Source organism: Oncorhynchus keta, chromosome 35 (assembly GCF_023373465.1).
Source record: "Oncorhynchus keta strain PuntledgeMale-10-30-2019 chromosome 35, Oket_V2, whole genome shotgun sequence".
Taxonomy (NCBI): Eukaryota; Metazoa; Chordata; class Actinopteri; order Salmoniformes; family Salmonidae; genus Oncorhynchus; species Oncorhynchus keta.
In genome coordinates, this window is record NC_068455.1 from 45,814,949 (window position 1) to 45,831,709 (window position 16,761).

General features: G+C 41.4%; 1 protein-coding gene across 1 annotated transcript in view; it reads left to right on the plus strand.

Moving 5' to 3' along the window:
- Positions 1 to 8,589, plus strand: part of LOC118368556 (WD repeat-containing protein 43-like) — a 48,600-nt gene extending 40,011 nt beyond the window's left edge. Inside the window, exons 16-17 of the mRNA XM_035752749.2 lie at positions 4,388 to 4,446; positions 4,644 to 8,589. Coding sequence (XP_035608642.1) covers positions 4,388 to 4,446; positions 4,644 to 4,784 — 200 coding nt within the window. The 3' untranslated portion in view covers positions 4,785 to 8,589. The remainder of the gene's footprint in view (positions 1 to 4,387; positions 4,447 to 4,643) is intronic.
- The last annotated feature ends 8,172 nt before the right edge of the window (positions 8,590 to 16,761 follow it).

Sequence of the window (16,761 nt, forward strand, 5' to 3'; positions counted from 1 at the left end):
ACCACAAATATTCCCTTACCTTTGTTCTTCGATCAGAAGACGTGGAAGGAGTCATACTTACCCAATACATCGTTTGGTTTCAAGTTGTCTCTGTATTAGCATATGCTAACAGCTTCAGCTGAAATCTCTTGAGCATCAACTTCAAAATTACATATATGTCGACTAAACTGGTCAAACTAAGTGCAGAATCAAGCTTTAGGATGTTTTAAACGTGTAAAACAATCAGCGCGAACGGACAAACCGACATCAATTGGTGTTTCATGGAAAGAGAGCGCCCCAATTCAGACGCGCGCAATAGAGTGCATGTATTTTCGCGTGACCTGAACGTTTTAGCCCGCCAAAAGACGAGGTCGCGCGAGATTCTCACAATGAACGCCCCATTTGAACGCAGACATCGCGCTGAACACAATACAAACTGTTCCCAGATCCGTAGCTGGTTGGGAAGGGTGGGGGCGATGACGTCAAAGTTGGCCCAACTTTTCTGTTGACAAGAGAGTTTGGGAGAAAGGCTGCCCTGAGTTCTGCTTTACATACAGACAGAATTTAAACGGTTTTAGAAACTTTAGAGTTTTATATTCAGTAATAATAATTATATGCATATATTAGCAGTTTTGGACAATTTTGTTTACTATGGGCACGCACTTCCTCCAAAGGGGGCAGTATTCATCCCTAGGTTTAAGAGGTTATTGTGCAAATGAAAAAATGATTTAAGTAGTTAGCATTATCAGTTGGTTTTGTAATGAATGAGTCATCTGATTCAACGAATGATGGAACAGAGTTTGCCCTTTTCCCCGAAATTTAATTTAAGGTGCTCCAACGCTTTTTACTTTCATTCTTTGTCATTTATCTTTGTTTCATAGTGTAGTTTAGTCACATGATTTATCAATTTGCATGAAGTTTCTGCCAATTCCTTTTGCAGCCAGACTAATTTCACAATACCTTTTGCCTCATCCCTCTCAACCTTAACATTCTTCTGTTCCTCATCAATCCACAGGGATATTTATTTTTATAGTAATTTTCTTAATGGGTGCATGCTTATTAATAACTGGAATAAGCAATTTCATAAATGTGTTAAGTGCAGTGTGTTTGTTCCTCATTACCCACCACAGACCAACAAATATTCTTTATATCAAATTACTTCTATGACCTCTTATACAGTATATTAGGCCCAGCCTTCGTGACTTTGCTTTTCCTAGATATGGCTACTATATATTATGATCACTACAGCCAATGGATCTAGATACTGCTTTCAAGCCCGTTTCTGTCGTATTAGTAAAGATGTGATCAATACATGTTTATTTCGTTCCTGTGCTGTTTGTAACTACCCTGGTAGGTTGACTGATAACCTGAACCAGGTTGCAGGCACTGGTTACAGTTTGAAGCTTTTTCTTGAGCGGGCAGCTTGATGAAAGGCAGTCTAAATCACCCCCTGAAAGTCTACCCCTCTATCACATACATCATCAAGCATTTCACACATGTTATCCATATACTGACTGTTAGCATTTGGTGGTCTATAGCAGTTTCCCACCAGAATGGGTTTTGGGTGAGGCAGATTAACCTGTAGCCATATTATATCAACGTTATTTAACATGAGACTGTCTCTTATCTACAGGAATGTGGTTCTGAATATAAACAGAACCACAACCTCCATCATTGGCATTTCTATATTTTCTGTAAATGTTATAACCTTGTATTGCTACCACTGCATCATCAAAGGTATTATCTTAGTGAGTTTAAGAGACCGTCAGAATATTAATTTTATCTGTTATGTAGCTTAATAATTTGCTAGTATGTTTAACGTGGACTGTTTTTTTGAGCGCTTTTCTTCTGGAATGCTTGATTATTTTCATTGCTTTGCTGGGAAGCTTAGCAGAAGTAGATATGTTATTTGTTAGTGCAGGGTGAGCTGCTCACAGTGTACTTCCTCATAGGGCACACCAGCTTAGTGCTAACAGTATACATCTGGTTCATAGGTACATGATGAATCCTACAGCTATTGTATGCAGTTGAGGCATTCGGTACAGGTAAAGGGACATGCATGTGGTTACTTACAATGTCCACCAACACCCCTGGTATTTTGTACAATTGCTGAAGCATTATGCCAACTCAGTGTCACAATGGTAGGGGTTACCTGAGCTGGGCTTGAGTCATTGATAAGTCATTGTCTCAATGCAGCCTTATAATGCTGTGAAAGGAGGAAATTATTTGGGTGGATCCCAGCCGTGTAAAATGTTGACAATTCCTTTTGGAAACAAAAACACAAGTTTCACCCATTGCGCTGCAATAATCACTTAGCCAGTTGTGAAGAGAGAATCCTTCAGTTGTGAAGAGAGAATGGTGCTGACCCCTTGAGGGGTCAGCGCCAGATATGATCTTGTTCTGTTGGCTCTCCAAAAGGTCCCAGTTACATCACAAATGGTCCTTTTTGTTCGATAATGTCCTTTCATATATCATAACTCAGTTTAGCTGGCGCGCTTCAGTCAATAATCCACTGTTTCCCTCCATCAAAATGCATACAAAATGAATCCCAAACGTTACTAATAAACTTAGCCAAACACAAGTCAAACAACGTTTATAATCAAACCTTAGGTATCCTAATACGCAAATAAACTAAAATTTAAGGCGGAGAATAGTATGTTCATTAACGGAGATAAATAAGAAAGAACGCGCTTTCCTCCACCCGCTTGGAAACACTACAGCCAAAATGGGAGCCACCTAGAAAAACCTACAATTTCTGGGTCATTTTTCCAAAAACCAGCCTGAAACTCTTTCTAAAGACTTGACATCTAGTGGAAGCCCTAGGAACTGCAATTTGGGAGTACTTGGGCTTATAATTATAGTACTAGCCGTTGAAATCAGTGTTATGCTAAATGTTTTTTTTTGTGGGGGGTGGTTTGTCCTCGGGGTTTCACCTGCCATATCAGTTCTGTTAATCTCAGACATAATTGTAACAGTTTTAGAAAATGTGTTTTCTATCCAAATCTGCCAATTATATGCATATCCTTGCTTCTAGGCCTGAGAAACAGGCAGGTTACTTTGGGCACGCTTTTCATCCGGACCTGAAAATACTGCCCCCTATCCCAACAGTTTTTAACATAAATATATAACTTTGGCGAGCATATTCATTTTAATGACATCGACACTTCCAAAAAGTAAACTATTGTTTCAAACTTGCCAAATCGAGGGATAGAAAATAGTAACCAATTACTATGATGTATCGTCCCTTAGGATCAGCAATTACCTCAGATACAAAGGGGTTAGATTTATCATCCAAAATTTCAGCACCTCTTGATTTACTATGTAAGTTGAACAGTTTACCAACCCAGTCCCTGCAAATCTGCAGATCTGCAAACCAGTCCTCAAGTGAGTCTCTTGTAGAAATGCCAGATTCGCCTTCAAACCCTTTAAATGTCATCACCTGCTTACGTTTCACAGGGTTGTTAGCCCCTTTTATGTTTCACGAAATGTACTTGATGGTATTATTCCGGGAACCCTGAGCACGCTTGTTATACAATCCTTTCATTAGAGCAAAGAGTGGAAAAGCAATGAATACCCCAAAACCCCGGGACAACTTGTCTCAGAGTAATAATGTATTTGGAAAAGGTATAGGGGGTAAAAACACTGAAAAGACAATGGCATTAGAACTGAACAATTCAACCTCCTGCCCCTCACCCCAGACAATACCTCCCCAAAAGAGGTATAAGCCTAAATAGAACATGTTTTCTCATTTTGAGTGCGGCGTTAAACCCACAGTCCCGCACTTTAAAGTAGAGAAGCAGCTCCCTCGTCCGATATTCTCCATCTTCTCATGGGAAAAGTGCACTTGAATATCAGGGGGCCTCTCACCGTCCCGGGGCTTGGGTGCAGTGACCGGTGGGCACGATCAATCAGGGGCGTCTCGCACATGGCAAGAATATCCTTCAGCAGCCCAGTGACTAAATCCGTGACGCAAGGGCTAGTGATTTTTTTTGTTGTAAATGTTAACATCCCAATTTTGCGTTAACATCCCTAGTGACTGTTTACCTGTGTAAATGTAGCGGACCTATTCTTTAGGGAAGAATCACATCAAGCAGCCAGTCGAGATCCCCCGTCACAGCCTCAAGAGTTTTTAGCTCAATTGTGCTGTCAAAGCGAACAGGCCCTGAATGTCAACTAATTCAAATGCGAATATGTACTTTTCACCCAACAGAATTTAAGAGAAAGGAGCTTTTTTTACAGTTTCGTTCCTTCACCTCTCTGGTCTGTTCCATTTCTCTGGCCATCTCTCCCCCTTTTCTGTGGTATGATTAATGTCTCTCTGATGAAATAAAGCTGTTAAGTGGTTCCGTAAAGTGTCTCAACTGTGGCTTTGAATGACTGGTTTTTGTCTTGTCCCTCTGCTCTACAGCGTCCTCTGATGAAGACAAGGCTTCAGGCGATGAAGGTCTTCCAGACGAAGATTCTGATGTAAGTGGTACTGCGACAAAGGGGCTGTGGGTGGGAAGGAATGCTGATGGATTGTGAAACGCCTACCCAAGTTTATGGCGGTTTTGTAAAGCAGGCTTTTGCTCTTGAACAAACACATTCTCACAGATCATTGTTTCACTTGTGAACTGCGGTCTTTTACTGAGTTGTTGGGTTGATCTTGGAATTTGTCTGTGCAGAACTGGGAGGAGGATGGCATAGAGGATGAGACTATGGAAGACGAGCATAGAGAAGAAGAGACTGAGGAAGGCATGAGGACGGAATCCAAAGCTAACGGCGATTCTGACATGGAACCGGGAAACGAGAGCGAGGAAGAGTGATGCTCTTCAAAGGAAACAATCTCAAAATGAACACACACAAATGGACCGGAGATTGATGTACTTTATTTTCATGCTTTGTTTTTATTGTATCAGAACATAAATGGTTATACAGAAAAAATGGACAGGCAGTGGGTGCGTGTGACCGGCTGTGAACGAGGCCTATTCCTTTCCCGGGACAGCCAACAAAGGCGGGAACGTGTTATCCCTACAACCAAGCTGAAAGCCCCATATTTTGAATATTTTCCAGAGATTCAAGACTCATTCTTCTGTCCCAATCTCCTCCTTTCTCCACTTTGTGGTTCTGGGTGTAAATCAAGTGTGACCCCCCCCACTGCTTATTCCAGAGAAATGGTGGCCTTGCTGCCTGACATGGGATGCATCCAAATGGCTCCATATTCTCTACATACAGTTGATGTCGGAAGTTTACATACACTTAAGTTGGAGTCATTAAAACTAGTTTTTCAACCACTCCACAAATTTCTTGTTAACCTGTCCAGGACTGTCCGGAACCCCTCTGCAACAGCCAATGAAATTGCAGGGCGCCAAATACAAATCTCATAAATACAAGTATTAGGCACGATTCTAAAGATAAAATTCTCGTTAATCCAGCCAGTGTCTGTTTTTAAAAAAGCTTTACAGCGAAAGCTCCACAAATGATTGTTAGGTCACCACCAACTCACAGAAAAACCCAGCCATTTTTCCAGCTAAAGAGTCACAAAAAGAGATGGCAATTAATCACTAACCTTTTGATCTTCATCAGACGACACTCATAAGGATTCATGTTACGCAATACATGTATGTTTTGTTCGGTAAAGTTCATATTGCTATCCAAAAATTTACATTGGCGTGTTACGTTCACTTCTAAAACATGCAGTGATATTGCATAGAGCCACATGAATTTGCAGAAATACTCATTATAAATGTCGATGAAAATACAATTTTTAGACATGGAAATATAGATACGCTTCTTAATGCAACCGCTGTGTTTGATTTTAATAAAACTTTACGGAAAAAGCATAATCTGAGAACCGCGCTCAGAGCCCAAACCAGCCAGAGAAATATCCGCCATGTTGGGTAGTCAACATTATTCATGAACAGTTGATCTGGTCCTTTCGGACGAAACGTTCAAAAGGTTATATTACAGGTCGAAGGAACTTGTCAAACTAAGTATAGAATCAATCTTTAGGATGTTTTTATCATAAAAGTTTAATAATGTTCCAACCGGAGAATTCCTATGTCTGTAGAGAAGCAATGTAACGACAGCTACCTCAAGTGAAAGCGCGTGACTGAGAACGAGGCTGAAGGCAGACCACTGACTCAAAAGAGCTCCCATCCGGCTCCACCTCACAGTAGAATCCTCATTCAAGTTTCTAAAGGCGGTTGACATCTAGTGGAAGCCTTAGGAAGTGCAACGTAATCAATATCCCACTGTGTATTTAATAGGGGTGAGTTCAAAAACTACAAACCTCAGATTTCCCACTTCCTGTTTGGATTTTTTCTTGGGTTTTTGCCTGCCATATGAGTTCTGTTATACTCACAGACATCATTCAAATAATTTTAGAAACTTCGGGGTGTTTTCTATTCATTAATAATGTTAGCATCTGGGACTGAGTAGGCGGCAGTTCACTCTGGGCACGGTATTCATCCAAAAGTGAAAATGCTGCCCCCTATCCTAAAGAAGTTAACAAACTATAGTTTTGGCAAGTCTGTTAGGACATTTTTCCAACAATTGTTTACACATTATTTCACTTGTAATTCACTGTATCACAATTCCAGTGTGTCAGAAGTTTACATACACTAAGTTGAGTGTGCCTTTAAACAGCTTGGAAAATTCCAGAAAATGATGTCATGGCTTTAGAAGCTTCTGATAGGCTAATTGACATCATTTGAGTCAATTGGAGTTGTACCTGTAGATGTATTTCAAGGCCTACCTTCAAACTCAGTTCCTCTTTGCTTGACATCATGGGAAAATCTATCCGAAAGGCCGCTCAGCAAGGAAGAAGCCACTGCTGAAATGTCTTCTGGTCTGATGAAACAAAAATAGAACTGTTTGGCCATAATGACCATCGTTATGTTTGGAGGAAAAAGGTGGGGTGGGGGGGGACCATCCCGACCGTGAAGCACAGGGGTGGCAGCATCATGTTGTGGGGGTGCTTTGCTGCAGGAGGGACTGGTGTTCACTTAATAGATGGCTTCATGAGGAGGGAAAATTGTGGCTACATTGAAGCAACATCTCAAGACATCAGTCAGGAAGTTAAAGCTTGGTTGCAAATGGGTCTTCCAAATGGACAATGACCCCAAGCATACTTCCAAAGTTGTAGCAAAATGGCTTAAGGACAACAAAGTCAAGGTATTGGAGTGGCCATCACAAAGCCCTGACTTCAACCTTTTAGAGAATGTGTGTGTGCGAGCAAGGAGGCCTACAAACCTAACTCAGTTACACCAGCTCTGTCATGATGAATGGGCCAAAATGCACCCAATTATTTGTGGGAAGCTTGTGGAAGGCTACCAAATACTAATTGAGTGTATGTATTCTTCTGACCCACCGGGGAATGTGATGAAAGAAATAAAAGCTGAAATAAATCATTCTCTCTACTATTATTCTGACATTTCACTTTTTAAAAAAAGTGGTGATCCTAACTGACCTAAAACAGGGAATTGTTATTAGGATTAAATGTCAGGAATTGTGAAAAACTGAGTTGAAATAAACTGAGTTGAAATACACCTTGGCCAAATATATTTGTACTTCTGACTTAAACTGTAGCTCACTACTTCCTCTAGCCCGTAGTGCTCAGGTCGAAATTAGTGAACTCTATACGGTGCCATTTTGGATGCAACCATGACTAATAGATAATGTCCCCATGCAATGTAAATCTGTATGAAAGCTGCAGTGTTTGTAGGCGTCCCCAGCTACCCCCCAGAATCCTTGAATTTACATTTACATTTAAGTCATTTAGCAGACGCTCTTATCCAGAGCGACTTACAAATTATTCAGTCTCCAACTGAACCATTTTTCTCCCAACCCTCTTCTGTTTGTCCTTCACTCCTTTTGTCCAATGAGTTTTTCAGGGCATGGAGATCATTCCACGGCTTAAAATCATAGCTTGAGGGGTGACCAGAGAAAATAATTAACTTTGCTCGATTAGGTGAATTAATGGGTTTTCAAAATGGTTGCAGCTCATTTTGTTCATTTACACATCGGTCAACAAATTTTATAGAAAATCACTCCTTGTACTCAGCTGTTGTTTGCTACTTTACTTTTTCTTGAGAGGAAAATACAACTGACTGAATGTTTCTTGACAGTTTTGTACTTTGTGGGCAGACTAAAAGTTGAATTGATATAAATTATGCTCTTGGGACCTCTTATTTACTGGTTGGTTATTAAAAAAAATGCAACCATGGGTTAGTTGTACAATAGAAACAACCTGACGGGGGTACTATTTGGGGCTGAGTTGAGCAGGGTTGCACGTGTATAAGGACAAACATTAGTCATCTACAGAGCAGATAACCTAAAGCAAGATTTAAAAATACTCCATTAGGACAGAAAGTGGAAAACTACAACAGTTCAATCTACTAAAAGGCGGGAAAGTTTAAATCTCTTCACACGTTACAATGTAGGATAATCTGATGAAAGGCACAGAAAATAGAACTAAAAAAAGATTCAAGATAGAGCCTGCAGGGCATTACTGTCAATAGCAATGTTTCCATGCAAGTAAAACAATACCTTATTTAAAACAAAAACAAAATCATGACAGCTGTAATGTGAAGTGTTTTTGTACAATTTTATAAATGCTGACAGATCATTTGTCTGACTTGGTTGGATCTTTTTGTGTTAGTAAAATGTAATTATGCGAGAAGTGTTGGTGGAAATGCCTATGTGCAGATATTGATAACCATATCGACAAACTTGGAGTCATGTTATTACAAGTGAGTTTATTAACAAGAGCATCAGTGCCGTCGTACCCACAGCAACTATTAAAACATTACCAATCCAGAAACCGTGGATTGATGGCAGCATTCGCGCGAAACTAAAAACGCAAACCACTGCTTTTAACCAGGGCTAGGTGACCGGAAACATGGCCAGATACAAACAGTGTAGCTATTCCCATATCACCTCCACCCTACATGACACCCTAGACCCACTCCAATTTGCTTACCGCCCCAATAGGTCCACAGACGAAGCAACCACACTGCACACTGCCCTAACCCCATCTGGACAAGAAGAATACCTATGTGAGAATGCTGTTCATAGACTACAGCTCAGCATTTAACACCATAGTACCCTCAACTCTTCACCCCGCCCTGTGCAACTGGGTGTTAACTCGAAATGACACAACGACAAGGTTCCAGTTTAACAAAGTTTACTATACCGTATGAACACACTCAAAGGTAGCCATTACACTCAAGGCTAGGTCCATCAACAACAAGACTCCCTGCGCAGGTGCACTCTTGACTGCTTGATAGCCCCGTAATTAAAGACTAATAAAACAACATAATTAAATGTCCAAGTATTTTTCAAGATCCCCATTACAAATGGGTTGTGTGACAGGTTTTATTTATATTACTCAAGCTGCCACTTTCCATTATTGAGAGCCTGTAGGAGCACAAGACCAGATGCTCCTTTTTAGTCAAGATAGTCAGCAAGCTGGATTCTCTGTGCTTGATTAAGTTCCTTGATGCTGCTGATCTCAAGATGAAGTCTTTTCTCTCAGACTTGGTTGACTTCTCAGCATCAACTAATGAGTAGTTGTCAGTGGCACAAACTACAGGTAGAATGTGCCATTTTGTCTCACCAGTGATAAGCTCTGAGAACAGAGTTGCAAGAAAGATCGCGTTTTCAATTCCATCCGCAAGAGCAAATGTTTCTCCAGCAAGTGTGCTTCGGACAACCCTTCTGATCCTTTTTGACTGCCGACAGATAGGTGAGAATCTTCCTCCTTCACCCGCTAACACGATTAAATGTGCACCGTGTGTGCCTGCTCCATCTATAAGGTTCCCTAGCGAAGCATCACTGAAGACAACTAGTTTCAAAGAGTCATCTTTTCTAACATGCTGAAACTTTAAAGTCACTTGTTGTGTTTTCAGTTCACAAACAACTTTGTTTGCCTCATGAATGGTTTGTACAGTGGCGTGTTTTGTGTTAGATTCCAAGTTGCAACCATCAAACATTGCATCAGGTCTACTCTGTCTAGCAACCCATAAAATGTGTCCTATCTCTGACCTCAATTGATCAGCTTCAATTCCACAGAGAGGGGAATTCCTTTGTACAGCTCTTGAAGATATAGCACTCCTGTTGCATCAGTATTGTTCCATCAACTGTAATAAACTCTATGCCAACATAAACATTATGCTCCTCACGGCCGACCTGGAAAACAGCTTTGAGATGTGGAATCACAGTTGTAGCAAAGGTCTGAGCCACCCCAGATAAAGTCATCAACATGACAGGCAAGTACTCCAGTCACATTGCAGCTTTGATCAAGCCAATAGAAGACTGCAGGATCCACATTTTTCCACCTGTATTCAGCATTGTTGCCTTGACTTTGTTGTACCAGTAGAGTAATTCATCTGCCAGGTCATACACACACTTTTTTAGTTTCCACAGTGTTCTTTCGCTTCGGGCGGAGGTCGGACGTGAATGTCCCTTGACAGCTCTGTTCGCTGCAAAAAATGCAGATTTGATGTCTATGGAATTAAGTTTCCATTTTTTTTCTGGCAGACCACTGACATCAGCGATATGAGTGTCTGAGGCGCATATCGGTGAGTCTTTTGGGAGTTCTGTAGCAGCCAGCTCTTCAAAACCTCTAGCCACTAGACGTGCTTTAGGCACTATTCCAGTTAAAGAATCCTTAAGGGTACACCCCCATCTTGTTGAGACACAATTTGGGCCAATGTCTTTGACTTCCTCAAACACTCAATTTTTCCTCCAATTTACTTAGCTCACCTAGCTTAGCGGAGTCAAATGGCACGTCCTTTGTTTCAAGTACATCATCATTTTGAATGTCATTCTGTTTTTCTCGATTTTTCCATTGGTTCAATTCTGAGATTATCTACAAGTGACAGGTCAGCTGACCCTGTTGTACCAGAAAGTGTAGCTGGTTCAGAGTACTGCAAGTTGAACCAGTTCTGGTGTTTTCCTTTGGCTTTTCCTGCTCGCCCAATGACTGTTGCTTTATGTGGAATACCACTTTCTCTGTCCATGTATTTAACAGTTTTTCCAGTTTTCAGATTGGAACCACCATGTTGTCTTAACACATGTAGCTGTTGTTGATTGTTTTCCTCATTTGAATGCTCAACAGTATTATCTGTGGCATGGTTGAAGGTCTCTGCTTCATTTCCTGTGTCAGTTTCAGTGTCCATATCATTGGATGTGACATCTGGTAGGTTTGTCTGTTACTGTGTCCTTTTTGTCATTTTCATTAGGAGGCTGATTCAGCAACGCCCCTCCATCTTGTTGATCATTTACTTTCTGCAATCTTGAGTGATGCACCCTGACAATGATGCCTCGCAAATATCACCACACCATCTTGGCCAATGACTACTCCTGGTCCTTTCCACTCTTGACAGTCAACTCGTTCGTAGTACACTTTGTTTCCAGTCTCGTACTTCTCATCGGTGGGTCGAAGCTGTTTCCGCAGAGCCCTGCAAATTCTTTCTGAGCACTCTGCTTCAGTGAATGCTTTTCTCGCTGCATGTAGTTCTGAAAGGTGCTGTCCCACCCATGCACTCACACTGGTCCCTTCTAGTGCTGGTGACTTGTCAACCAGTACTGAGGGAAGATGAGGGTTCTACCCGAACACTAGTTGGTATGGGCTGTAACCATGAACATTGTGCATCAAATTTTTTGCCATCAAAGCCCAATCTAGGGCTGTGTTCCAGTCACATCCATTGTCTTGACACAACGACAAGGTTCCAGTTTAACAAAGTTTACTATACCGTATGAACACATATGAATTACACTCAAGACTAGGTCCATCAACAACAAGACTCCCTGCGCAGGCGCACTCTTGACTGCTTGATAGCCCCGTAATAACAGAAATATAGGGATATTTAAAACATTAACTTAACAATCTCTAACCTAACACTGGGTACTGGACTTCCTGATGGGCCTCCCCCAGGTGGTGAGGGTAGGTAACATCTCTACCCCGCTGATCCTCAACACTGGGGCCTGCCAGGGTGTTTCTGAGCCCTCTCCCTGTACTGCCTGTTCACCAGACTGCGGGCCATGCACGCTGCAAGTTTGCAGATGACACTACAGTGGTAGGCTTGAACTAGCTTCATCGATGGGACAGTCGTGGAGAGGGTAGTAAGTTCTCTCCAGTTGGATACACATCACGGACAAACTGCACGTTGGTCCACCCACACAGACAGCGTGGTGAAGAGCACCCTGGTATTCGCAGCAGCGCCTCTTCAACCTCAGGAGACTGAAGATATTTGGCTTGTCACCAATATATATACAGCACTCACAAACTTTTACAGATGCACATTTATCGAGAGCATCCTGTCGGGCTGTATCACCGCCTGGTACGTCAACTACTCCGCCCACAACCGTAAGGCTGGATCTCCAGAGGTGTGGTTTTGTTTCCCTGTCCAGTGAGGTCTGCATCAAAACTACCAGAAACAAAAACAACCAGTGCCCTCCAGGACACCTACACCACCCGATGTCACAGGATGGCCATAAAGATCATCAAGGACAACAACCACCTGAGCCACTGCCTGTTCACCCCACTATCATCCAGAAGGCGAGGTCAATACAGGTGCATCAAAGCAGGGACCGAGAGACTGAAAAACAGCTTCTATCTCAAGGCCATCAGACTGTTAAACAGCCATCACTAACATTGAGTGGCTGCTGCCAACATACTGACTCAACTCCAGCCACTTTAATAATGGAAACATTTTTACATAAATGTATCACTGTCACTTTAAACAATGCCACTTAATATAATGTTTACCCTACATTCCCCATCATATGTATATACTGTACACTATACCATCTACTGCATCTTGCCATCTTTATGTAATACGTGTATCACTTGCCACTTTAAACAATGCCACTTGTGTTTACATACCCTACATTACTCATCTCATATGTATGGTCCTTCTGTAGCTCAGTTGGTAGAGCATGGCGCTTGTAACGCCAGGGTAGTGGGTTCGATCCCCGGGACCACCCATACGTAGAATGTATGCACACATGACTGTAAGTCGCTTTGGATAAAACCGTCTGCTAAATGGCATATATTATATACTGTACTCTATACCTTGTACTGCATCTTGCCTATGCCTTTCTGTACCATCACTCATTCATATATTTTTATGTGCATATTCTCATCCCTTTACACTTGTGTGTATAAGGTAGCTGTTGTGAAATTGTTAGGTTAGATTACTCGTTGGTTATTACGGCATTGTCGGAACTAGAAGCACATGCATTTCGCTACACTCGCATTAACATCTGCTAACCATGTGTATGTGACAAATACATTTTCATTTGATTTACATGGTGTGTAGTCCTCCCACTATGACTTGGGAAATCGTAACGGTTTATTAGGCTACAGATGAAATAAGTTATCATGAATTTCAGAGTGGTGAAAGTGCGCACTGATCTGATCTTGGTGCTCCTTTCCAATAAATATTGAGGGTCTTATTCTGTTGTCATGATTGTTGCTTGACTGCTGTTTTATTTATCAATCTCATGTAGACCAGCCTACCAGCACTATATCTGCCAGCTGTTTGCTAGAGCGTCCATGCCAAGACCAGAGTGGGCACATTTGCTATTTAATGCAAGTTTTTGACTAATTGGTGGAGTTGAAGATTAGTTGGAAACACATTGAACTTCAGATTGGATTCAGTATATGGAAAACTTGTGTGCACTACATCGCACACTGATTTTTTTTATCTGCATCGAGTCTGTTTGGTGGTAAAAGGTGCCGATTTTCTTTATGCAGATTTTTGAATATTTGCATAGAAATCTCTGCCAGTTGGATGGAAACCTAGCTATGATTTTTCGAGCGCTCATACCACAAGGCTGAAAAGCACGTTGGCAATTAGACCTGGGAGTCTCAAGTGGGGATTCAACTCTCATGGTAGCCATGCTGGTTAAGTGTGCCTTGAATTCTAAATAAATCACAGCGTCACCAGCAAAGCACCATAATCTCACCTCTCCCATGCTTCACGGTGGGAACCACACATGCAGAGAGCATCCGTTCACCTACTCTGCGGCTCAAGCAAGTCTCTTCTTCTTATTGGTGTTCTTTAGTAGTGGTTTCTTTGCACAGCACTTGAAGGAACTTTCAAAATTCTTAAAATGTTCCGCATTGACTGACCTTCATGTCTTAAAGTAATGTTGGACTGTCGTTTCTCTTTGCGTATTTGAGCTGTTCTTGCCATAATATGGATTTAGCCCTATTTGGTAAAACACCATCTTCTGTATACCACCGATACCTTGTCACAGCACAACTGATTGGCTCAAATGCATTAAGAAGGAAAGAAATTCCACAGATACATTTTTTAACTAGGCACACCTGTTAAATAAAATGCATTCCAGGTGACTACCTCATCAAGCCGGTTGAGAGAATGCCAAGTGTGCAAAGCTGTCATCACGGAAAAGGGTGGCAACTTTGAAGAATCTCAAATCTCAAATATATTAGGATTTGTTTTAACATTTTCTTGGATACTACATTATTCCATATGTGATATTTCATAGATTTGATGTCTTCACTAGTATTCTAAACTCAGCAACAAACAAACAACAACAACAAAAATCCCTTTTTCAGAACCCTGTCTTTCAAAGATAATTCGTAAAAATCCAAAAAACCTCACAGATCTTCATTGTAAAGGGTTTAAACACTGTTTCCCATGCCTGTTCAATGAACTATAAACAATTAATGAACATGCACCTGTGGAATGGTCGTTAAGACCCTACAGACAGTAGGCAATTAAGGTCACAATAATACATTTAGGACACTAAAGAGGCCTTTCTACTGACTCTGAAAAACACCAAAAGAAAGATGCCCAGGGTCACCTCACCAGACATCACCGGCAACAACGTCGCTTATGGACACAAACCCACCGTTGCTGGACAATGAGAAAGTGCTTTTAGTAGTTTCTCGAGTAGGCTACACTTCATTATGTGTGTAACTGGATCCTATCAAAAGATATGCTGGTTTAAACAGTGTTACTTTGTACATCAATAATGGCTGTTGCAAGATTTCCCCTTTGTTCTATAGCACAAATGTCATCTCCAGTATGTACATTATAAACATTGTCCTTTTTAAGTTAATAATTGGACATTACTTTAAAAGGTTTAATTTGCAGAATTATTATTTTTTCATGGATTTAATGTATATCGAGTTTTAGAACTGCAAATAAATTAAATTAAAATAAATTCATTAAAAATGTGATTTTCTTGATTTTCTTTCTTCTCGTTTTGTCTGTCATTACAGGCCGCTCTCATCTTTTTAAGTGGTAGAACTTGCACAATTGGTGGCTGACTAAGTACTTTTTTGCCCCACTGAGATGAGTAATGTAGTGTATGTAAACATTAGTGGCATTGTTTAAAGTGATAGTAATACATTTATTACATCAATTTTTCCATTATTAAAAGTGGCTAGAGTTGAGTCAGTATGTTGGCAGCAGCCACTCAATGTTAGTGATGGCTGTTTAACAGTCTGATGGCCTTGAGATTGAAAAACAGCTTCTGTCTCTCGGTCCCTGCTTTGATGTACCTGTACTGACCTCGCCTTCTTAATGATAGCGGGGTGAACAGGCAGTGGCTCGGGTGGTTGTTGGCCTTGATGATCTTTTTGGCCTGACATCTAGTGGTTAGAGTGTTGGACTAGTAACCGGAAGGTTGCAAGTTCAAACCCCCGAGCTGACAAGGTACAAATCTGTCGTTCTGCCCCGGAACAGGCAGTTAACCCACTGTTCCTAGGCCGTCATTGAAAATAAGAATTTGTTCTTAACTGACTTGCCTAGTTAAATAAAGGTTAAACATTTTTTTTATTAAAAAAATAAATGGTTGGTGTAGGTGTCCTGGAGGGCAGGTAGTTTGCCCCCGGTGATGCGTTGTGCAGACCTCACTACCCTCTGGAGAGCCTTACGTTTATGGGCGGATTTTGGTGACAAGCCTCCTGAGGTTGAAGAGGTTGAAAAGGCACTGCTTCTTCACCTGTGGGATCGTTAGAGGGGGGTGTGGAGGAGTATTTTGGTCTGTAATAAAGCCCTTTTGTGGAGTTCTAAAACGAATTCTGATTGGCTGGGTCTAGCTCCCCAAGTGGGTCGGCCTGGCTCCCAAGTGGGTGAACCTATGCGCTCCCATGCCCACCGATGGCTGCGCCCCTGCCCAGTCGTGAAATCCATAGATTGGGCCAAGTGCATTTATTTCAATTGACTGATTTCCTTTTATGAATTAACTCAGCAAAAATTTTGAAATTTTACCCTGATATAACAGCACATTTCCAGAAAATAAAATAACACCCGTTTCTCTTTGAAAGTAGTCATGCCAGATAAATTGGCCTGTATAACTGACATTTTCCATGCAGCGCTTGACATTTTGAAATGGACCATCTGGTGGCGTGACACTAAAATGATATAGTTTCACTGTGATTGCACAGTCACTCCCCCACCCCCACCCCTCCTTATCCTTCACCTTGAGACACAGAGAGGAAGGACATGACTCAGAGAAATATCATGCATATTAACCAGAGAGCTGAATATCCCTTTTCCTCAAATCCTGATGGAGCTAAATTGACAAGGTTATGGTCATAATGGCGCCGGTGTGACAAGCAAAATGAGAGCCCATGGTTTACATTTTTACATATAATTAGCACTGCTGGAACTCCATTTAAATGCTGGGCCCGAGGGCAGGACTGTGGCGCTATGTGTATTAGCACCTGGAAATTTGAGTCATTCACTGTCTAGAGTCCAAGGTTTAATATAGATTGTATTTCCTTGATTCCTCACGTCCCCTTTCCTCACCTTCTCA